The sequence below is a fragment of the Plectropomus leopardus genome, chromosome 2 (genome assembly GCF_026936395.1).
Source record: "Plectropomus leopardus strain MGB_pleo_1.0 chromosome 2, ASM2693639v1, whole genome shotgun sequence".
Lineage (NCBI taxonomy): Eukaryota > Metazoa > Chordata > Actinopteri > Perciformes > Serranidae > Plectropomus > Plectropomus leopardus.
The window spans coordinates 24,531,780-24,557,060 of NC_142177.1; the positions used below are offsets into that span (position 1 = coordinate 24,531,780).

Here is a 25,281-nt window from a genome sequence, read left to right on the forward strand (position 1 = left end):
CACACACACACACACACACACACACACACACACACACAATGCTTTTCCAGTAATTTCCCCGGTGCCCCGATGCGCTCATTGGTGCGTCCTTCCAACGTGTCACCACTTTTGGTGGATTACCCCAGATATCTTCACCATCGGGACGGTGAAACACCACTCCTTTCTCTCAACTCCAGCCCTCAAGGTGTCCAGCTGTCAACAAGGACCTCTGACGATATTTGGAGAACTTGCTACTTCCAAAGAGCACCTCGGGGAAAAGGATTTGAAGATTGTTATTTGTACTTTTTACGCACGTCTAGCACACATATGCACGTATTTACTTCAGAGTCGAGGATGACGCCGTCTTTTTTATGCCCAGTGTTTCTGTTTTTGGCACCTTTGCTGTTGGAGAGTCTCTTGGTCAGTGGCTCCCCGCCGGGCTGCGCGTCCTGTGGCTTGCCGGCGATGGAGAAAAACGCCGAGCAAACGATGATGATAGAAATCGCCAAGCAGCAACTTTTGGACAAGCTGCACCTGAAAGAGAGACCAAACATCACTCATACGGTGCCCCGCGCAGCTCTCCTCACGGCGCTACGTAAACTGCACTCGGGGCGCGTCAGGCAGGATGGTAGTCTTGAACTAGAAAACATTATACCTACCAAAGATCAAGGCTATGAAATAGTGAGCTTTGCAGATATAAGTAAGTTTGGTATTCATACTTTACACTGTAAATCTGTTTTTCACTGCTTGGCACATGAGCGCATGCTGTGTGCCGCTTTACGCACGCCTGTGCGTAAAACGGACACAAATTAGGTCATGGATTCAGTGTCCCTTGTTACTACTTTAAGTTGATGTACTGTTCCATAAAATGTCAAAGCTTAGCAAGTTAACAGTATCTGTCACCTCCTTTAGATGTAATTATAAGAATATGTCTGCATGTTGGTTGTTGTAAAGTTATATTACGGTTCAACTATAACATAATGACAAGGAAAAACGTTTGAAATGGGAGAGCCAGTTGACTTGTCTTTTATTTTTGCATTAATCTCCAGCCTCACTTTATATGCATGGTTTAAAATGATGCTTGTGTGACACATCTGGCTCCAAACTGTCCAAATTATTTACAGTCTGTTTTGTTCTCAAAATGTCATTTGTCTGTAGATGAGACAGAGAGTGGTGATGCGGCGAGTCTTACCTTCCAGTTTCTGCAGGAACATGGCCAGAGCATCCAGGTGCTCCAGTCTTCACTGTGGATCTATGCCCGCTCCTCCAGTGACCCTCACAGAGACTCCCGTCTCTCTGCCCGGGTCTTCCTCTCTGCAGAAGGCGGAAACTCTAACCGCACTCTGGTGATGGAAAAGATGCTGGAGGTCCAGCAGAGTAACTGGCACACCTTCCCCATCACCCGCACCCTGCAGGCCTTCCTGGATGGAGGCCAGCGGCAGCTGCGGCTGGAGGTGAGCTGCGACGAGGATGGGAAGAACCTTTGCTCCCTGGACGACTCTGTAGACACCTCCAACCAGCCGTTCCTGATGGCCCAGGTACGTCTTCGTGACGACCACTCCAAGCACTTACTCAGGAAGCGCTCATTGCGTTGTGGCGACGACGTGAGCGTGTGCTGCAAGAGAGACTTCTACATCAAGTTCAAGGATATCCAGTGGCACGACTGGATCATCGCACCTGAAGGCTACCACATGAACTACTGTATGGGTCAGTGCCCCCAACATCTGTCCGGCTCCCCGGGCATTGCATCCTCATTCCATGCCACTGTCTTCAGCCAGCTGAAAGTCAACGGCATCAACACGGCTGCATCTTCATGCTGTGTTCCCACTGAGCGCCAGCCGCTCTCCATGGTGTACTTCAACTCCCAGCACAGTATTGTCAAAACGGATGTTCCCGATATGATTGTGGAGTCCTGTGGATGTACATAAAGGACAGAGTATTAAAGACATGCTAGAGTTCACACAGATTTGTTTTAGCAGAGGAAGCTTAAAACAATGCGTGTGTATGTAGACAGACAAAAAGATAACCAACAAGAACAGAGGAGATGAAAATGTATTTTTCTATGTCTAGTTTGGGACAACCAACTCTAAATATGATGTCACTTGCACTCTTTTCTGATTGGAATTGAAAAAAATTTAAAAGGTTTGCTTTTTCCCATATTAGACACACAAGTGTGTTGAAATAGACACACCATTTAGCGTTTACAAACATAGGCAATGACTATAATATCAGTTTCAAATTAAGATCACATCAGGTAAATAACAGGTATAAATACAAAGCAATTCTTTTGGATTATATATTAAGGAATCACAATGTTGACACATTTTTATTTTTTATTTCATTGAAAGGTTTTGCAGTTTTTAAAGGGTTGAAGAGATAATGTTGAGTGCCTAGAACCAACTGAGTGAAATATGAATGTCTAAATGAGATTATTCACTGTGTCTGAATGCAGACACATTTTTGTCTACACACAAGAAAAGTATGATATTAATGTTAAAAAAGTAGCTCAGGCCAGGGCTGATTGAAGTCCCGCTTCTATGAAAGAAACTTAAACATACAGAGATTAATATAAAGCCTTTACTGTAGTGTACATGGCAATTTAAGCCCAATGTAATCTTCTTTGTCTTCCTTTTTTTTCATTTTTTTGTGTTATGTTGACTATTTATTTTGTATTTCATGATTGAAAATGTTTTAAGGATCTCAGGAAATTGGGAGAACTCACCGCTCTTCTAGCTCTTTTAAAACAATAGCAACAGTATTTTTTCTTGTCATAGTCACAGTGTCCACATACAATATTCTGCATGTACTTTATAAATATTTTATTTCAAAGAAATGTTAGATTTTTATGGCTTATCTACACTGTTTCTTAGCCAAACTCAATGCTGCCATTTCAGGCTTTTACATCAATGAAACAGACTGTTGATTTACAGTTTGCCTTCTTTATTAACTCATGATGACAAAATGCAACTTTAGTATCAAGTCGTCTGGGTCTAAATACCAATGAGAATCCACTGAGTATTATTGCTGACTAATGCAGTTTTTTATGTGGACCTGTAAGACAATGTTCATGTGGACTTTTATTTGTTTTTTACAACTGAACCGAAACGGTTTGAACAGGCACAATCTGTCCCGAGATCACAGCACAGCCGATGCTGCATGCAGACTTAAATATGTTTGATCAGCATCTCCACTGTATTATTTACACAGGACGGCTAATCAGTTGGGTAACTCTGTCTCCGACAGCATATGAACTCAAGGTCATTTCTCAGCAGCGTGAGCAAACATTTAGCAATTGCTTCAGTGTCAGGTAATGTGAAGGTCCGCAAGGCAGGTGGGTCAATGAGCATGTGGTGTTGCACGTTGGCATTTATAGCTCTCAAAGTCTAAAGTTTTCTGGGATGAGGTAAAATTAGAAGCTTTCTAGCTCATAGGCAATCTGGTTATCAGTTTTAGGGATTTGAAATCTTCCACGTATCCCATTAGCACATTTTATAGCCCTGCAATTTATAGCTTTGTCTTGATTATGTATAGTTCTACGTCCATACCTGGAAAATGATCAAATGAAGTATATGCCAACATACTACAATAACTTAAGTGATTGACAATGCAACACATAACAGAAATGGAGGACCTACTCACAGATGGGGAAAACAAAGAATCATAGCAATAAATTACTGTAAAACTACTGTAAATCACTTTTTGTAAGACTTTTGAAAATTGGCAGAGTCAAAGATTCAAACATTTGCCAGGACATGCCTTGCATCATTTAATATTTCTTAGTACAATAATTTCTTGTATACAAACTTTAAAAGTTTTACGCTGCTAGTACCAAAGTCGTCTATAGCATAGATGTGAGAAAAGCCTTGTCTACTTCTCGCCTATGTTTACACCAAGTGGTGTTAAGCCAAAGAGTTTTTCATCTTTCTGTATGTTTCATGGGTTTTTCCTTACTTTGTACTGCTGTGATACACGGGAAAGATTTTCAGTCAATACATTTAGGGCATTTTGCGCAGACAATATAACAAGATTTTTCATTACATTTCTGTCCAAAAATCTCACAAACTTGTTCCCCTCTCATTCTGTTGCCTCTAGAAGCTGCTCTTCCAACCTGTGTAAAACAATTTTAATGCTAGAGTTTATTGTGTATTCATTTTTTTTTATCTTGTAAGCACCCCCTGTCCCAGGACTTGATATGACAGTGAGGTGCAGTCATAACTTATTAAGCACTTTAAAACCCTACTGTATTTTTAGAGCAAATTTTGCTTGAAGGGTCTACTTATGACTCAGGTGGGCACTACCAGGAAATGTAGATACTGTAAACTGTAACTGGTGGAAGTGGAGCCAGGATTTGAATTTTGTGTCAATTCAAAGTTGTAATTATTGTCTTTATTTTTATATCATGCTATATTTTATGCAAAATTATTTGTCATAGCAATTACATTAAAAAAAAGTTTGTCACAATGCGCTGAAAGGATGTGATTACAGTTAAAGTATATTTTTTAATAAATAATTAAATATTTTAAATCAACTGGTTATTTCTGTTTTATGTCTATGTGTCTTCTCTTTGGCTACAGTGACAACAAACACTGCCTTAGAACAGAAAGAATAATGATCATTATAAAATTGTGTACAACTTGAACTGACTAGAGTAGAGAAGTGTTTAAAAATACAAACAGTGCTCTAAACAGTTGTGGCTATGAGATTCATCAGCTGGCACTTCCACTTGCTTTAACAGTGAGAATATGTTTTTTATTTAGAAAATCAAATTCTGCCTAAATGCTTTTAACTAGATCATTTCTTTTCACAAGCTGTATTAACATACAATTTACTACCTAAAGGGCGATACATGAGTAAAAGTCAGTGGTTTTCTTCTCAAACTATATTTCCAATTTTACCAAACATAAGTGACACGTTACCTGCCATGAAATCACAGTGGCAGTGTCTGTAAGGCAAAGGTCGTGTTTGCTCATACAAATAGTGGAAGTGGCGTTATGGACTGTCTGTGTTTGATGAGTCAACAGTTGTCACATTCCCTTGGTTGGCATGTTGTCATTGACACATCATGCATTTGCATCTGGATTTGATCACAATCTAAATTTGACACAATAGTATAGAATTAAAAAAAATCTATTTAAATTTATTTAGCAAAGTATGTTTGAATTTTGTCAAGCTTATCAACTGTAAGGAAAGTGATGATATCAAAACAGTAGCACACAATCACACATCATTAAAAGATGAACCATGATAGTACTTTGACCTACACAGATTTCAACGTGCTGAAATGACTGAATCAAACTTAGAACAGTGGTTTACGTATATTTTTGAGTTTACATGCTTAAAATCCACTCCTGTCCTTAGGATCAAGATTCAAGCTTTGGTTTATTGTCATTTTCTTGTATATTTGCTGACTGACAGTAGTGCAACAAGAAAGGATAAGCATTGTCAATACAAGGCAAGGCCGCTGCAAATATTGGTTGCGGCACCATGATCAATTGCCAGAATCCCTTGAACTTTCCTAAACAGTAGGCCAAAACATAATGTCCTTTTTTGCCAACGCCCCCTCGACAGCCAACAGTGGTGCTCATGTTTCACCACCCAAAATGGACTATAATCAGATCAATTAAGTTATACAAGTAAGTCATACATAATTCCTGTTAAGGTAACTAGTGATCTAATATATCAAATTCATCAGTAATAACTCATGACAGAATAGGTTTGGTCCAATGTGGTTATTTCTCTTAGTTGATGCAGTCATACATAAGGTAATAGGAAAAGGACGCAGACTCTGAATTAGTTCTGTTGTGAATCACGGTATCTGGACTTAGTCGAGGCAGACCAATCAATTATTTTTTCCCTTTTGATTTACATCTGTATGTAACCCTATCCTGAGCCATTCTCATAACCAAGCAACACATAAAGTCAGCAGATTATGTTGAATAGTGTAATTCAGGGTGAAAAGTGTGGAAATTCAAGTGTAGCAATACCTCAATGTCAATAACACTCTAAAAGACAAGAATTACAGCCTCGCGGTCGTAGGCCTCCACAAACCAGTGAAGTTGAACTTACAGTTAACATCCATGTCTGCGAAAACATGGAAGCTTCACACACATCTTCCCAACGGCAGCACGGAAGATCTATGAAATCAGCACAGTTTCAAGGTGGACACCCAAGATAAGTGTCACCAATTCAGTGTCTGACCAAATGTCTCTCTTATTCCTGAGTTATGATGATGACTAATGACCAGAAAAGTGTTTTTGCAGAACATTGTGAAGTTGGCCTTTGACATTTTGGTTATACAATGTCATCGTTTCATCATTTTTATCCAATTAGACATTTGTGTGAAATTTAGTCATGATTACCTTATGATTTCCTGAGCTTTGGCCAAAAATATTTGTAAGGTCTTTTGTGAAGTCACAGTGACCTTTGACAACCACCAAAAATCTACCACCAAATTCTCATCAGTTCATTCTTGAGCCTAAATGCTAAATTTTTGTTTGTGCTAACTTTGAGGATATTTCAATAAAGCCTTCTTGAGATATCAAGAAGACTTTATTGAGAATTTGATGGGCACAAGGTCACAGTGTCCTTTCGACCTTTGACCATCAAAATCTAATCAGATCATTGTTGGGTCCAAGTGGACATTTGTGCCGGATTCAAAGAAATTCCCTCAGGGTGTTCTTGGGATATCAAGAGAATGGAACAGATGGACAAACTGGCCGCAGCAAAAAATATGGTGGAATAAAATGCAGTAAGGCTCTGTATTGTATTGTCTCTAATGCTTTCACGCTATATTTTTCTTATAGCTCAACTTTTCTTGTTTCAAGTTATCCCTGCTGAGTCACACATGTAGGCATGACGTCTTCCCATCTCTTTTGTTTGAGGAACAAACCTAAATGTGGCACCTATTCATGTCAAAGACACATACATTTATTTTAATTAAATCATAAACCCCTGGGTTTTAGTAGCTGATATGTGTTGTCATGATCACAGCAAGTTAATGGAAAACTTGGACAAGAAGAAATCCTGTCAAGAATTTGTTCAAGTTACTGGTCGGTGCATGGTTTTGGGTCATTCATTCAAAAACACAATTGTTTTTTCCCCAACTATCCTTTTTCAACCTCACAATACACTAGTAATAATAAATATGGTTCTGTTTCTGTACGGAGCACTAGCATCAGGACTTACTATCAGTGGAAGAGACTGCACTAATTCTCACAGACGATGACGCCTGATGGACTAAGTGAACCTTGAAACCAAGCTTTCTCCAGTCTTGAGAAAGCTTGGCGGTCACTGACATTTTTTTGGAAATAAAAATGCTTAATTATAAAAACAAAAAAACAATAGGTTTATCTGCAGTGGTCTAAGGTGACCCACCATAGACACATAAATCTTGCAGACTCACTTACAAAGGAGTGATTGCCAGAGGGGCATAGGTGAGTTTGGGTTATATGTATCAAATGAAAGCTCTTTATGAGCTCTTTCTGTTACCAAATGGGTACTTGTGAATTCCAAACCAACCCAGTTCTTGATCATAAATTAAAAGATTTAACTCTGTAAACACTTTACTATTTGGTGTAAAAAAAAACTTCACTTGTTAAAAAATATTTTAAACATTGTCAAAATATAATTGTTCTCTCACTATATTACCATCCAAATGTTTCTGAAGTTTTAATATTAAAGATCAAAATCAATAAACAAACTCAGGACAAAGTATGGTCACTTCTTGTTTTGGCTGCCCTGTAAAGTTGGTCAAATGTCACTTACGCCTCTCTCCCCTATCAGCCTTGCCTACCATACAAAAGTATCAGAAACTCTTTTTTTTTTTTTTTTTAAAGATAATTAGCTTTAGGGTCATTCTAGCTTGTTTTTCTTACACGTAAGAACTTTATTTGATAAGGAGTCTTTAAATGTCAAATATAGCTCTTTATATTAATTCATTGCTGGAAAAAAACTTTCTTTATCCAGGCTCCCAGGTTTAATCAGGTAATGTGCACCCCCTTCTGGGGAGACAATGAACTGTTAAAATATGTAAATTAGCATTAATACATCACTTTTCTAACGAAAAAAGATTAATGCAAAGAAAATCATGTTAATACTTGTTCATATGGTACATAAAACTGCTCAGAAATGAATAACATAACTGGCTCTTTAGTTAATAAAATGTTCCACTGTGATCACCGACTAGTTGCTAACTTTGACTGTTTGACATTCTTGAATAACTGTGAAATAACTGTATGGTAGATAATATGTCACTTGAGACTGTTTATACTACGCACCCTTACTTCATTCCAATTAAGGGGCCACCTACAAATAAAGTGACCGACAACGTGGTACGGCAACATGTAAGGAGCAAAAATGAGTTATCCAAGATTGTTAACTTTGCAGGGAAAATGATTGTCAAGTCACAGAAATAACTCTAAATATATTTGTGTACATGAGTATGACACATGTTTGAGCAGCTTGAAACTGATTTTTGGGAACCAGCCACAAAACATATAAGAGATCCTTTGTCCTCTGTGCCATACATGCAGTGAACACAGAATGACTGCATCATTATTCATTATCAATATTATTTTATAAGATTTGGTCTCTTATTGTTTATTTAACTTACTGATACAGCCTGCCTATTTGCAATATTACACCTGTATCTTTTTACTGTATAGTTGTATGTTTTTAGGGGTTTAATGGTGTTATGTGTTTGAATGTTGATTTGCTGTGTTTGGGAGAAGCCAAAGACAAATTTTCACTGAGGTGGTGAGGTGATTCTATTGATCTTTCTATACAGTAGATTTGGGGATAGCGACGGCTGTAATGGATACACTAGTTGGGTAAATAAAGGAAACATTTCTTAGCTACAAAGTGAATTTTTTTTTTTTTTTAAATAGCATGACCTGTTGTGATTGTACTAGACTTGTGGACCTTGAATGAGGTAGCCCCTGAAGTGGCACAGAGCAAACTCATAAAAGGTCACTTCACCCAAATCACAAAGCATATTCTTTCACTTAAATCTGCTGGTTTCATGCAGATTGTTTGTTTTTTTGTGTTTGTTTTTTTTCCCTATTTTCCAATTTCCGATAAACTTTGTGGGTTTCCTTTCACCATTGTAGTACAATGGAAGCATATAGAACTGTGTTTGCTAAAACATCTTCAAAATGACTCAAAACTCAGAATGTCTTTCCAGAAAAGACAAATCATAAACTTTTCTCATATCCTAGTGTAGCAGTTTTAATTTTAGCTTAAATCGACTGAAGAATTAGTCCCATTGGTTTTAACTGGGAACTGTTTTTTAGCAGAATAAAAAAAGTAGTGAAAACCATCCAAAGCAATATCTGTAATTTATTTAGAGAATGACATTGATAGACGATGACAGACGATGTTCCAGCCTTATGTATCTCAAAATCAGTTTAACTAAAGGTAAGATAAAGATAAGTCCTGCTGAAACATGGGCAAATAACTGCTTGCTTTATTACAATAAGAGGTGTGTAGATATATTTTTTGTGATGTGGATGGAGTGACCCTTTAACCGCCTGTTTGCCACTGTCTTTTATTAAATCTATTGTTTATTAATTTCTCACACTTCACTGTAACTTTCATTCTTTTATCTTAGCTTGTTTTTATATTCTCTTGGCTCTTAAATGACTCGGATTAGTTTTATTTAAATGTCCTTTTAAAATGTGATTATTTTGTACTTTGTATTGGGGCTTTTTATGTTTTATGTAGAGCTCTCTGAATTGCCTTCTTGCTGAAGTGTGCTATATAAACAAACTTGTCTAACCATGCCTCTGCTCACTGGTTCCTGCTGGTGCAATGTGCTTTGCATTCATTGCAGCTTGCAATGCCTAATTATGCAGAGACTGGTTGCATGATAACAAATGTGCTTGTAAATATCTGCACATCTGGCAATTCCAAATGTCTAAGCCTGAATGATGACATGATGTCAAAGTTATCTGGACAGCAACATATGAATGAATTAATAAATAAGTATATGTAAGACTAAATCTCAAAGCCAGGCTTTCTACCAGAGCCCAAAGAAAAGCGACTTTTTGTGTATGTTAGGAGAAGAAGATGGGGAAACAACTGCATTGGCCCCGCTGGTGGAAAGCAGATAGCTGACCTACTATTAGAAAAATAAAAGCCTACTGACTCACTGATACACTGACACACTGACCCACAGACCCACTGTTTGCCGTGTGCCACTAAAACCCTAATCCCTCACTCCACTCACAATCCCACAAATCCTCAGCGGAGGGTTAAGGTGTCAGTCAGACTCTTCACCTGCAATAACATGACGGGACAGCCTGGTAAGAAACTGCTCTCACACTCTCTCCTTTCTTCCACCTGTCCTAAGGTTAATACTAAACAATAGTGTTAAGCTGGGTTTTAAAGATAAATGCACAAACACACCACTATGATAATTTGCCATATAGTCATCATGCTATGACATATGTTCCAGTATTTGAATAATTAACATGTAAAGCTTATAGGAAAAAGTCTTGAAAAGTGAGCCTGGTTTTGATGCCAAAAATATCGCAAGACTGGCTATTGACTCGGTCAAATTAAATCCCTAAGCAGAGGACAGATCAATTATTCAACTTAGCGATCTAAGATGTTGGCCAACCTCTATCCAACAAAGTGAACTCGCAGAAACTGATTGCTGGGACATTTGCACATCGATATTATCTCAATGGCAGTCTCACATATGAGACACTTAATGCTGACATTTATGTTAAATGTATGTGCTTCACACTCATTTATTAATATTCATCTGCATGGCAATATTAAAGTTATTTATCCTATAATTACATGTTCTTAACTGTATGCATCCATCCTACAATAGAATAGACTTTATAGAATACATCATATCCAACACCTAAATTATGCCAATATGTATTAAGTTGGCCTCACTTATTAATTAGGGGTCACTATTTGTTTTTAATTTGAATCAAAATTCAACCCAATTCAGATCTTAATGACCTTTTTTACGGTTCTTGAACTGTAATGTTGTTTGCATTCTTGGTCCAGTGTACATGGCGCTTCGAATAACTTTTAAATCCACAGGATGATCCCATTACAGTAGACCTACTTACCTCTTACATCTCTATGTGTTACATCAGAGGTGCCTTGTTACAGAACAGTATCCGGCATCCTCAATGTGAACTTCGATAGAGATTTAGTTTTTACTTGTTGCTTATTGTTAAAGAGGTCATTTAATTTAGTCTTCCCTTGATAAACTAAGTTGAAAAAAGCACAAAATCAACATGGTATAATTGATGATGACAATCAAATTAAACTTTATATACTGTAAAATGTCATATATTTGCTATGCACTGTCAAATAAAGGCTGTAGTAAGCACTAGAAAACTACTTTACACTTGGCATGGCAAATCAAAATCAAGAAGAGAGTTTCAAATAACTAACTCTTTGAAATAGAAATATACTTTCAATTAATATAGATACAGTTCAATTGCATTGTTGAAATAATGTCCATGATATCACCTCTTGCCATACCTAAAAATACAATTTATCTCCTATTATGACAACTACAACTGATATGTCAGAATTATTGATTCTCTGTAGCTAACAAAAAGAAAACCACACATTTAAAATTAACTGGTGTTGATGTGATATTTATTAAATATCAAATTATTGCCAAGTACCATAAAGATCATTGATTTTTCTTCCATTATAAAAAAAGTTCTTTTTAGGTAGCCTGTCTGTAAGTGAGCAAATTTGCTGATTTACTGCCAAGGTTTACAAAACTGAACACCAGTTCTTACCACTAGGTGGCGTCGTTTATGTAATAAGCTTGTGGGTCACTTATACAGATTTACTACAGGGAAAAAAGCCAATTAAATTGACTCCTGCCTTACTGGGATTGTGCCATTAACTCAGTCACTTTCAAGAATTTCAAAATCTAAGGTTGTCTTGGGACCAGTGGAACAAAAACTAGATGGTGGGGCTGCACAGTTATTTCATTATTATCAGTATGTGCCTTGTTAAAGAAATGTATGTGATGGACGAAAACTTCCATCTTAGGGGTCCATAGTAGTCAAAACTGGACAAACATTAGTCTGAGGTGCCATAAGCGCCAAATCAGCCTGGTAATCACAGTTCTGAGACTCTAAACAGAGAATGAGGAAATATGGTACTAATGACTGCTGTTTAGGTTTTTTACAGTTTGGTCAGCAGAGGGCACAAGTGAAAACTGTGTGCAATAAAGCTGAAGATGGCAGCTATAGTTATGGACATGAAGTTTCAGGTGATCTCAAACAAATCTCTCTCTTCGGTGACTTAACTCTTAACTGATGCTAATGACAGTTCGGACCACCGAAAATCACATTGAACAGCATCTCAGACAGCGTTGTCACACGTATTTTAGCCTATTGTTGGGCAGAAAGACAACTGATGTTTGGGGATACTGATCAGAGGAAGTATTGACACTGATAATCAATACTTCCCATGAGACATGAGGACCCAATGTGATTCTATGCAGAAGCAAAAGTATCTTTGGATAAACTGCATGGACTTACTTCCACAACTTCGTGTCCCTTCATTCTTTTTATTCTTATACTACTGTAAAACACAGAGAAACTTATTTCAAGATGACATCACAGTAGGAGTACGTCTGGGCATGCTAAACTCAAATCTTCTATGCAAACATGTTGGCTTTTTTTGCTCGTGGTTAGGCGGCACCTGACTTCCAAGCCTCTGCTTGTTGCTGAAAATGTGACTGAACTATGTTTCTTCTCTCTGGGATCTGTCTTATAAAGATTATTTGTGACCATAAATCAGCAGAGGAAAAGCCTTGTAGCTAAATATCTGTGGTGTGAAGTTCAAAGAATCCTGTAGAAACAGTGATAGTTTAGATCAAACAAGAGAGGCATTGGGCTTTTTAAATGTTTGGGGTGCTTGTGCTGTGGGGACCTGCTTACAAGTAAGATTTTGTGAGACTAGGAATCATGGCTTCAGACTAAAGGCATGATAACTCTCTAAAAAGCTACTTTTGCCTTATCATAAATATTCCAACCTCCCAGCTCCCCATTGGTGGTTTGGTCGAACAATTGGACTTCTGTAAGTGCACAGGTTTTGGACAATATTTGCCCACTAATAAAGAGCAGAACACAACTTTAAGTATCTCAAGTCTAAAAAAGGCAGGGTACCAGGAATCCTTGGTAAGCCAGAAGCCAAAGGCAAATCAGGGTTGGTGCCTGAGTCACATCAAAACATATCAAAACATGCCCAACAGCAAAATCATACTCCAATATTTGGATGTACCATCGAAAGGCAGGTTTGTGGTACTAGGAACTATTAGTACCTACTTCATATCTACAGCTTTTGATTGCAAAAAGGACATCCAGTTTCATGAGACAGTCCCATCCTTTAGATTGTCTTTGGCATGGTCAGGGTCGCATAAATATGACATGACAACAGATGTATTCCTGAATACAAGCTAGACAAAAGAGCAACAGATTCATAGCTCAGTTTCTTAAGACATACAAGGCTGCCTATAGAAGACTCGATAAGAGGAAGATACCACAAAAATAAGGCATACAAAGAATAGGGCATGCCTGATGTCCTCAACGGATGGACCAATGAGAAAAGTGTTGCACTATGATCTACTTGCAACATCTCTTAACTGTTACTATGGCTTCGGATACATTGGCTATTTACAAATTATAGATAAGGTTAGTGAAGTGACTTTTAGTGACATAGAGACCACCTGGGACTTCTTGATGGCCGAACATACCTTGTTTGAGCATCTCTCCAAGACTCAGAAAACTCAGAGAAGTCGTGACTTGTCTTGTCAGTATAGAAGAAGGACTGGAAGTATCAGAAGATATAGTCTTGGACAAGTGCTATCGAAACATCCACCAAGATCTTCCTGATTTAGTTTGAGGCTCTGCAACAGTCAAAAACAAGAAGAACATAAAAATCAATTTTCAAAAGACACATTGGTTGTACCCAACAAGCCAACTCGTCCAAAAGCAGCTCAGGGATGACATGCCTGCATTGTCCTAAGTACACCAGACTGATACCAAGTGGCAGCACTTGATCAAATCCAGCTTGATTACTACAGAGGAGGGTTCATTCACAGGCCAAATTGTCCCAAGTTTGCACCCCCAGAATCATGACAAAGCTGGCGCCAAAATATTGACGATGTGTCCTATTTGGCTGGGTTGAGTTTGGGCACTGCAGAACTCAGTGAAATGTACCAGTGATCAGCTGATGAACTGGCTGTTTGGTAAGACACCATGTTAGTCAATAAAAAAAATATTGAAGGGGCACATTACAGCTCAACAACCATCTTTGGTAGTTCCCACATGGGGCAGATGTCAAGCTGAAAAGGTAAGTAGCACTGTAGTGACGCTGCTACGGCTCACCTTGCAACAGCAGTCAACTATGTGTTTAAATGTACATCGTGGTCCACTTCAAATGCACCATCTCTTCGTAAAGAGACTATGGCCATTGTTATGCCAGAGTCATTTAAACTTGTAAATCAACTTAAACAATTTTGACACGATAAGGAGGACAAGTGGATAAAAGAAGAACAAGACAGTGACACATCAAAGAGTGAGAAGACTCAGACTGTGTGTGCCTCCTGCAAAACACATAGTGTTGCCTGCCATCTTTACCTGACCCAAAGGGGCTGCACAATTAACATCTACAAAGATTCATTATTTCTGCCCAGACCACTGAACCCAAACATGAACTACACAGAAAACCTTATCAAAAAGTTGGATGATTCCTTGCTAACTTCCTACTGGAGGCTAAGCAAGGACTCTGTACCTCTAGCTTGGCCGGGTGCTGTTCAAGCTAGAGGTACTGCTGTCCAGGACATAAGTGCTGCAGCAGTGGGTAAGTATCTTGTCTCTGCTACGTGGGCATTACTACTGTGACCAATTTTCATCATTTTGTAAATACAAATTTGATCAGAGTTGATGAAATACACTGTTACACTGTTGATGCCACTGTACAGGTATGTTAACCTGTAATAACATATTTTTTGGCCTTTTGGAGGCAGCAGTAATATGCAATAAAACATTAACTCACATCACCTTTAAGTTTCTATATGATTGAATCATTCGCGTACAGTTGAGGATTTAAAAATTCAGCATTTACATATCAACATCATCATTTCTTTAAAGTCGTGTGTCTGACCACCTGGCAAAGGTAAGGCAATATTAACTCTCTTTTAGCTCAAATTTTGGTCTCTACCAACTCCTGACAGAAATATCTGGCTCTTTAGCTGCTAAATGCTCCACTATGTTGACCAACTAGATGCTAACTGTGTGTGCCATCTTTCATATACAAGTATTTTTTATCCATGGTTAATATACAATAAAAACATGTGCTTTTGTTGCTTTTAGGACTTGTTTTGAGCAGCCAGTGACCACATTTACCAAATTTAAAAAATAAAGAATACAGAAAATTAGACAAAAAATTTCCCTTAAAACCACTATGTGTCGAGATTTTAATGTGATTACAGCATGTTTTAGATGATTCCAATAAATGGGACAGTCCAAGAGGGAACTGGTGTCACCTTTGTGTTGCTTTCAGTCAGTTTATGTCAATGGTCAGATCTGTAGGTGGGATGCTGGAGAGGTCTTTTGGATATGCCAACAGAGGGAGCCAAAGTCTGTTTTTTTCTTTGTTGTAAATACTAATAAGTTGTATAGGTACACAGTCGCTTTAAAAACTCTGACCTGAAAACAGCAACAACAACTGTATATTTAGAAATTAAACTCTTCAAATAATCTGAGGTCTTCAGTAAGGATCAAGAATCATTTCATTCTACTCTTTAATTTTTGGAGCCCTGTATCTTTTGAAAACAGGTGGGTTTAGAGGAGGTGTTACAATGAGGACAGGGGCTGCTGGATTTAAATAGTTCATGATCCAACAGGAGCTTTCATGAGTACAGCTCAGGGAATTACTGTCACAGTCCTTGCTGTTCCACCTGAACTCTCACTCAGGTCTTACCACACAATTTCCTGTGGGGACCTAATTCTGTCAAGGAAGACTAAACAGAATCCATCCAATCAGGTAATTGTATGTCAGCTTCTCATGTGACGGCTTATTGAGGCGACAGCCAAGACCTACAGAATTTTAATTGAGTACTGGACGAAATTACATGAGTAAATGACTTGTTTTAATATTAATTTTAATTTGATGAGGGATGTTGCTCTATCTTCCATGACCCAATTATCTCTACTGAATATAATAATCATTAATTACTTTTTTTTTAGAGATTTTGATGTAAAAACAAAAAATGTTATAATTTTTTTTTTGTCTGCAATATACCCTAATAATGAATATAGGATGAAGAGAGTCCCTTTTTTATTAACTGAAGTTGTATCAAGTAGGCTATGTGATATATACACTTGGACAAGTGAACATATAAATATACTTCATTCAGTTTTTTTTAACACTAGAAGAATACTGTATAAATACAGGTCAATTTAACATTTTATTGCATATATACCTAACCTAGGATATAAAGAGCCTCTGCTGTCACCTAAAACAGTATTTTCTAATATAACGTGGACATTCTCAATCTGATGGAAGTGGCAGGTCTACAACAGACCCATGATAATGGAGGACATGTCTGTAAAGAGAGGTCAATATACATACAAATGAACAAAAATATTTTGACATTTGACTCTAATATTATGGAAACACAGGCTATATAAGTATGCAGGAAATATTGTTATACTAATAAAAAAATTCTGCCACTTTCAAACTAGTGGCTTCATAACTTACATCTTACCTCTGATTCTGTTTGACACCAGACGTCATCAAGCTGTCGAGAGGGAAAAAACAAACTAGTTAAGTGAATGCTTCAGTGTGCCACTGAAGATAAAGTATACGTATATATAATAGAATAAATTATGTTTCTCTATGCCTATTATAAGTATTCTGAATATATATAGGATGTGTTCACTTTGCATATATCCTCCACATAATTACATCACCCTCTGTGTGTACAGAACTCTCTCATGGTGAAGACTGAATATGGGACAGCATTGTTTTCATGGTGTTTTGGTTTGCACAGTTCTCAGGCTTGTATTATGCTGCCCTCTGGTGGTGAGATTACTAAAATAACAACCTTTAAAAAAAAATCTTAATTTTTTAATAAACAACACCCAAAGAAGAAAAAATAAAGATCTACTCAAGCAAACAGAACGAAGTGTTATTAAATGAATTTACTGCATGTTAAATAAATCATTTGTATTTACTTGCTGTCTACACATATCCTTAATCACATCACATATTTATAAATGAATATGCTGATGAGTGTCATTGTGTCACATGTACCTAGAGCTGCTGGATTCTGCTAATACTGATATATGAATAAATGAAGCCAACTGGTGATATAAATTAACACAGAAAAATATGGAACATATGTAACATAAGTGAAATGGAGGTACATTGCAAAGGGAAACTATTCCATTTATATCATGATATGATAAAAATATATAACATGTTGTCCTTATTTGACCTATACTTAACTGTTTCTGTTTCTACTTGTCTTTTTTGCAACATTGACCATAATAACTTACTTATAATAACATAACTTCAACAATTTGCACTGTTTTAAACACTACAACACACTACAACTAACAATGTCATTGTACCAGTACAATGACAATAAAGACTATTCTACACTATAGCTTCTTCACTTAAAGTCGAATGTTGTCTTAAATAAATAATACAAATGGTAAGGTGCCCTTACTCAGCCTATATCTTGTTTAAACTGTCTTACACCCTCGTCTACATAATCCATTCAAAACAGTACAGTGGATTACACTGACTTATGACTGGCCAACATGTAGTACTACCGTCAGAGAATGCTGTAAACATTTGCCACACACTTTATTTAAAACCCACACTTCAGTCTTTTGGAAGTAGATGTCTCTTTGTAATAAATAAAATATCAATCCACAGAACCTTGACAACCTGAGGAGAACAGGAGATGCCTCTGATGACAGGTACAAGCATTCTTTTTTTTTTTTTTTGGAATAATGGCAAGTCCCAAATACATATATATATTACTGAAATCAAAACAATTCAACACACATGCAGAAGTGAGACTGAATCATATTAAAGGCCAATTTATTTGATGGAGTAAATCGAGGTCAGTTTGGGAAAACAAAGCTTTTGTTCATTACTTTAAGAGCACATTAGTGTGTATCACTGGATCTCACTGTACTGGTTTTAAACATTCATCACTTCAGACAAATATGCAGTATGCTAAGTGCCTCCTTTGAGTAATCAAAGTGTTCTAAATTCTTAGTTACATCAAGGTTATGGCCAATAAAATAAATAGCCACATTACACATTTTTCTTGTAGTGACAAAAACTTTTCCAATTTCAAATTAAATTAAGGAAATAGCATGAGATTTATTCAAACATTTTGAATTTAGGGTGCAATATTATGGTCTACCACGGTAGAAATTATATATTTATTTAAAATGCTCAACTGAACAATAGTATGGTAGAAATGTTATAAAAATTAATTTAGCTTGCTGTAGTTACCTGTACAACCCTACTATACAATGCAGGATATGCATCACAAATACATGCTGCAACTACATGCAAATAGCTATTGAAATTTAGTACAATTGCAATTATACATGCACTGCAGAAACAGTTGCAAACAATAGCACAGTGCATTCGATTCTTTGATTAAACACAATTATATTTCTGTGCAGCTCTTACCTGTTCTGCAATAGCTGAAGGTGTAAGGGACTTATGCAGAAGTTTCATCTCTTCAGTGTGCAGGGCCTGTGGTGAAACCTGGTGTAGGCAGAACGCGCCCTTATATGTTGTACCTGCAGGGCTGCAGCACTGTGAGCCTGAGACCCCGGACCAATGGGAAGAAAACATGTGCAAAGGACCATCTGCAATGGAAAAACAAATCCTGTAAAAGATTTTGTGGATTTTGCTGCACCGGGGAATGGTGTCCAGCTGCCTCGAGTCTTAGTGACAGATGCTTTCTCTCCCTCTCACTCGGCTAACATGCATGATTCTCTGTATCCTCTAGTGGCCTTAAATACTTTAAACCTGGACGCTCCTTCCCCCTTACAACACTTTTTATAACTCTTTTTATAACTCTCTAGTACAGAACTGTCTTAGCAGTGAATTTCCTCTACTCTTAAATACTGCCATGTTTAACTAAGTAAGCAAAAGCACTGTTTAATCTTCATGTTATGTGTATATTCTGGAAAGACAGGTGTGGGAATATTTCATCTTGTCATATTAATGTACTGTATGTCACTCAGCAGATTAAGTAAAAGTGCAAGCAATCACTAAAACCACCTCATGGCCTCTGACCAAGGACAGTGAAAGGTTTTGTGTGCCTGCTTAGGCTAGGTTTCAAGAAATAAAGTAATGAGTAGTGAAGCTTCATCTCATTTACAGAACTTCTTGAACGCTCTTGAACTGAAAGGCCTAGAGAAGCTTTTTGCTTTAGCTTTCTCTGATCTGTCTGTAAGCCCTCTATGAGCTTTGGAGGAAGACATCTGTGGCATTTGTCCCATTCACCTTTCCTCTCTGGACTTCACTGAGACATAGATAGGGTCTTAGCATGCATTTATTTATGTATTTAACAAACTTAGACAACAAAGCTATATTTCTTTTGGGTAAATATCTCAGGAAGAATTGCTGACGTTTATCTGTTTTGGGTTTTTTTTTCTACATTTGAATGCATTTGAAAAACATCCTTGTTCTGCAATCAGTATTTATTGACAATAATTCAACTTATTATGTGTAACACAAAGAAGAAGCTCAGTTGACCAGGTATTTACAGGTGTGGGTGCTCTACAGTCAGACCTGACCCTCAACATTGTTTGCGGTTGCAGCAGACATTTTTTTTCTGCAACAAAAGTTCTAATCAATCAGCTGTAAATCACCTACCTAGCACCAAACAACAGAAAGATCTGGTGAACAAAGTTAAGCATTTAGCTGCTGAAGAGTCATTTTTCCTTCAGGAGTTGACGGAGACCAAAGACGAGCTAAAAAATGAAGTAAATATTGGACTTAAATTTGTCAGGATGAAAACACGACTTTAAATCATTACAGAGTATGATGTACATTTTCATCCAAGGGAATAAAACCTGTGATGCTGCCAAATAACAAAGTGAACAATTTATGCAGCTGTTACACAGGCATCATTCATCGTTCAGAGAACAGCAACAACCCTCTCTGCATTACTGCTGTGTATTTTTTTTTATTTCTCAATAGTTACTTTATATACTCTCATATATAAAAGCATTTTTGTGCACTGCATACATGTCATTTTACAGAGTATAATTCAAATGAATATCTGACAGAAAATACCAAAATTACATAAATGATCCAGTAAGATCATCTATACTTAGGCTCACTGTATTTGCTGCTTCACCTTTAATCTCCTCCCATTGATAATCTGGAGTGAGGCCTGTGTTGGATTCTCTCTGCAGTCAGATGAAGCATATGGCTTCAGCATCTGTGGGCCGATTTTCGTCCAAGATTTCCCTACTTGGCTGCTACAGCAGCAGCTATATTAGGACTAAAGCCCACGACTCTCATTGACAAAATCTGATTTAACCACTGGCCGTATGTTCTCAATGGACTCCTGCCTCAGCTCAGGTCACCAACTGTTCACACTCTGAATCAGCTTTCATTGTTGCTTTAAAGCTAAACTGCTTCACAGCTAAGTGTTTTACAGTACATGACAACAACAGCAATTGTTGCAAACCGTTTTGTGCCTTGATACTTAATTTTGTGGTCCACCTTGTGGTTTATGCTGGTATAAATGCAAAATGAAGCCAACAAAGAAGTGCCAAAAACTGCAATTCTTTGAATGGCCACTTGAGGCATGCTCCAGAAGCTAGTAAATCCTCAGAGACACCCATGTTAAAACACCCAAGTTTACAGCATAAATAAACATGTTTACAGCCTTGGGTTCTATAGCTAATTTCCCCCAACTTGGACAGGGGGTACATTTTTCTATAAGTCTCCCCTTTTACATTTTTTTAAGGCTAAAAGTTAAGTTAGGGCACTTTGAGTGACAGGGTGTCTGCAGATGATCATAGTCATCAGGTCACATAATAGCATCAACATGCTGTATATATCCACTGTACAAACTGCACAAATTATAAATGACAGACACTGCAACAGTGGAACATTTCAAACTGTAATTTTAACCACAATTCCTTGTGACACTTTAATATTTTATTTTGATTAACTCCTGATTACATCCATATTATATGCCACCGCATTACAAAAACATCACCATCATGATCATATGATCATATGATCCCCAGCTCAAGTGCCAACAACACAAACACAGACAATCATTGATGAATAACACAGACAGAGGTAATAACACTGGAGCCTGCTAATGTCTTAAACCACATTAGCCGGACTGAGTTATTGCATTTTATAATGCGCTAGACAACCCATAATAAATACACAAAATTATCAGTAAGTACTGTCTTACCTTGGGATGAACTTGAAAGTAATCCAAACACAAACAGTTAATCACTAAAGAGGTCCAAAACACTTAGAGGGCCAATAATTCATTGATGTACTGCCTGACTGACCTCTGACCTGTCTTGCCTCCAGGTTTCCAATAAAGAATCTCTATAAGATATTCAGAGCATTAATACAGCAGCTAACCAATACTTGCTCTCTAACGATACAGTGGAGTAATACCATACTGAACGGAGAATGAAGTCACACTCACTCTGCATGTGTTGTAATCCAAGCTCCTCTGTATGATGTCGTGGTAGATGATGCAGCCACACGCGTACATCAGTGCATATGCGTGTCCATTTGGTTAGCTAATCACTACACACATACAGCAGTAACTGCTGATATCAGGATGACAATGCCATGTAAGTGTCATGTCACTCTGTGGTTCCTCCCTGGTTAACACCATCAGCTCTGTCAACACTGTTGCCGTATTTTGTACTGGTCACGCTGATAGCTTGTACAGGTCCTGGACGCTGGCTCAGTCACCTCCATGTTAAAAATCATGCGCAGACAACCTCTGAATCACAGAAAAGCTTTAAATACTGTCATTGGTGTGATGTCACTAAGTACTAATACTTAAGTATTTATCTGGAGTATCTGTACTTTACTTGAGTTTTTATATTTCTGTCACTTTTACTCCACAGTATTTCCTAAATAAAATGTGTTAACTCCCACTCTATATACTCTATATACCCAAAGTATTTCTTTCCAGTTTTACTCCAGTATGTATGTCTATGTCCTAAGCATCTTCACTTCTTCAGAACTACAAAAAAAAAAGAAAAAAAGAAAAAGAAATTTGGTGCATCAGTGGTCCTAGTTTGTGAGTTAGATCAAAGGTTAATCAGATAAGGGCATGTACTCTCAAAGCCGCAGTTAAATTTCGATCTTTGTTCAAGCCCAGGCTGAATGTCAGATCAGATGCTACATACTAGATACTACATGCTACTCCACGATGAGACTCACTTCATAATGGAAGCAAAAGTTGCGTCCCACAGCAGAGAGGTCGAGTCCTGATTCAAGGAGTCATTTTCTGGTTAGATGTGTGTACTTTTAATCAAGTGTGAATTTCAGGGACCTAATCCACCACTGAGTATCCCAAAGAACTCCTTTAAGTGTACAGTGCACACCGCAGACTACACATGGCAGCATCACTTTATATACACAGAGATTGGGATAAAAATTAACATTGCATGCAGGAATAACACTAGCATAAGGTTCTCTATGCGCTAAATAGTTATTATTTTTGATTAAACATGTTACTATTAATGTCAATTACTACAAGAGAACAACATGGACTAGAAAAGTGCAGCTGTTAGATCAACATTTTGACATAGTCCCCAATTATTGCAAATGCAAGACCTGCTTCCATTGATGGTGTACTTATACAATTTGAAATTAATCAAATAACTCACGCACAGAATGAAAATGAAATGAAAAAAAAAACCCTAACATTTTTTCTCTTACTTATTTTGGTGTGAGTTGCTAAATATTGGAGATATTGGCCATATAGATGTCTCTCCTCTCTTAAATATAACAATACTAGAAGGCATTTGGCTTTTGGAGCTCATGTTGAGTTTTTAAAATGTTTGTGTTGTTGGTGGTGATGCTTTAAGCATCACAAACCAATTGCAGTTTAGTTCTATAACATTGGACAGAAGGCAGACATCTCTATGGCCAAACGCATAATCACAATAATGTAGCTACCAAAAGTATTAAAAGTTAAAGTACCCAGTGCAGATTTTTTTTTTTTTTAACTGCATGAAAAGGACATACGCAGATAAAGCACAAGTATTTCAAATTCATACTTAAGTACAGCATTTTAGGAAATGTTCTTAGTCCGGGGCCCTGGGGTTTTCACCCAGTGTCCTTAAATCCACAGCAAACTTCATACAATTTTGACTATGCATGACACCATAGTTCAGTTGCATCATATTGTAATGACACATGCAATATGTGATTTATATGATTTGCTTAAAACTTATTTTTTTTAGAAAAGCTTTTCATTTTAATGACTTATTTGTACATTTGTGATAAGGACATGTTATGTTTTATTTCCTTTTGCTCTGTTTTGCCCCAGTGCACATTATTATCATATCTCTTAACATTGTTTTATTTATTGTAACTGTATATTCCTTTGTTTTATTCTCGTGCACTTTGTGAAGCACTTTGTAACTTTGTTTAGATAAGGGCCATACAAAGAACGATAATATCATTATTTGATCTATTTATTGCAATTAAGCTGTTGTATTTGTACAAATTGTACGTCTCCGTGTTGTCTATGTAAAAGAGAAATAAAATGCTGCAGACCTGTGACGCTGTTCCTGGTCCTGAGCCGCAGACTCAATTCCAGTCCAGGTTTTGTGGTGGATTTTCCTGGCAAGGCGCAGCGATCTGCAGCATCCCCACACGTAGCCAGCCACACACGCTGCCCGAGAAGCTGCTATGAAGTTACACTATTAAAGTAAACAAAAACATTTATAGATAGATTATCCCAATTACTAGATAGGAACGCACTTTATATAGACACAGTCATGTCCATGCAAGTATTTCATAAACACATGCGAGCTGTAATGTCTTTATATAACTTAACTATATCGTTATACGTGTATTAGTGTTTACGCACAATGAAAAGGCGCAGAATTGAGCATGTATCAGCCTGGGTGGATAATCTGTAGCAAATGTTAACTTTGAGGGGAAAACTGAGGCAGCATGGTCCTTTTTTAAGAAAAACAAAAAGTGAACTTCCTGTTTCGGGGTGGTCCACAGACTGTGGAGAAAGGGAGGGAGGAGGGAGGAGGAGGAGAAGGGGGTGCGCATTCCCGCATTGGCTGTGCAGCCAACTCCAGGGCGCTTTGAGGGACTCCATAGCCCGAACATGGGGTTCAATTTTGTCACCGTCTGCGTAGAGTGACTCTGAAGGTTTAAAAAACGCTATGGAAAAGCACTTCTGAAAACGGGATAAAGTGTCGGTTTTCTGTGAAGAATCCAGTCATCTCCATCCGAGCGCGTCTTGCCAGAAAGTCGAGAGAAAGAGAGAAGAAGGGAGGCTTTACTGGAAACTCTCGCAGTCCTTGGACACTCTGAGCTCTTCCAAGGACTCTGGGATTCAAGTCAAAAAGTTTCATGCTGAATGTTCCCTGCATTGACCTGAGGTGAGTGCAGCTGGTGATTCATATTCGCGTTTGAAATCACAGGCGAACATTAATAACTAATTACGAGTTTATTCGTGGTTGGAAAATTGTGTTTAATTTTTCGACACTTTTGCAATCACTGTCTTACTTTCTGAAGTGGGTAAATTTGCAATGCAGTTATTAGCTAAGGTTTAGTAAGTCCTCCTTTGGCTTTATCTCTCCAGGGGATTGTGCGTGACTTTAACGCGTTGGACGCATTGATTTAAATTAATTAGGCTGGCTTACACTTCCTGTACTCTCCAAATTTCATTGAGTTGCATAATATTTCTACTAACCGACTGAAATGTGCTTCAGTCGCTGTGATACGCCGGTGTTTGTGGATTCATTCCGCCTCATATCAAAGTGGCGTCACCCCTGTCTTTTCTATCCATATGAGGAGATGTGAATAAAGCTGGCACGAGCGAGTTTAACAATCAGTAAATCCATTTCTCTTGCCTTAATATATCTCGAGTGTTTCTTTTAGGGGTCTGACCACAGTTAAAAATCATCTGGCACAGCCCAGGGTCGCAGGGCCACTCGAGAACAGCTGTTTCTAGTAACCTGAAATACTTGAGGTGCCAATATCTTTTCCAAATGTGAGTTTCTGTCAGGACAC

The 25,281-nt window shown here is 37.7% G+C and overlaps 2 protein-coding genes and 1 long non-coding RNA gene across 3 annotated transcripts in view; 2 read left to right on the forward strand and 1 right to left on the reverse strand.

Annotated features, from left to right (window-relative positions):
* Nucleotides 1–306: 306 nt before the first annotated feature.
* On the forward strand, nucleotides 307–4,507 carry LOC121948462 (inhibin beta B chain). The gene is made up of 2 exons (XM_042493866.2): nucleotides 307–679; nucleotides 1,138–4,507. Exons 1-2 carry the CDS (start codon nucleotides 307–309, stop codon nucleotides 1,905–1,907), a joined length of 1,143 nt encoding a protein of 380 aa, XP_042349800.2. The 3' UTR covers nucleotides 1,908–4,507.
* Nucleotides 4,508–13,731: 9,224 nt separating this feature from the next.
* LOC148190218 (uncharacterized) overlaps nucleotides 13,732–25,281 on the reverse strand; it is a 73,654-nt gene continuing 62,104 nt past the window's right edge. The window contains exons 4-7 of the long non-coding RNA XR_015779017.1: nucleotides 23,803–23,948; nucleotides 18,697–18,878; nucleotides 16,745–16,777; nucleotides 13,732–13,879 (exon numbers count right to left, since the gene is read on the reverse strand). This is a non-coding gene — a long non-coding RNA (uncharacterized LOC148190218). The remainder of the gene's footprint in view (nucleotides 13,880–16,744; nucleotides 16,778–18,696; nucleotides 18,879–23,802; nucleotides 23,949–25,281) is intronic.
* gli1 (GLI family zinc finger 1) overlaps nucleotides 24,314–25,281 on the forward strand; it is a 71,725-nt gene continuing 70,757 nt past the window's right edge. Inside the window, exon 1 of the mRNA XM_042505739.2 lies at nucleotides 24,314–24,647. The gene's annotated coding sequence lies outside the window, so the exon portion shown is untranslated. The remainder of the gene's footprint in view (nucleotides 24,648–25,281) is intronic.

What these genes read in the sequence shown, in the direction of transcription:
- LOC121948462 (XM_042493866.2), top strand. Translation starts at nt 307, where the DNA reads ATGCACGTATTTACTTCAGAGTCGAGGATGACGCCGTCTTTTTTATGC. An exon ending in AGTGAGCTTTGCAGATATAA is followed by an intron (nt 680 to 1,137) that starts GTAAGTTTGGTA and finishes ATTTGTCTGTAG; the next exon opens with ATGAGACAGAGAGTGGTGAT.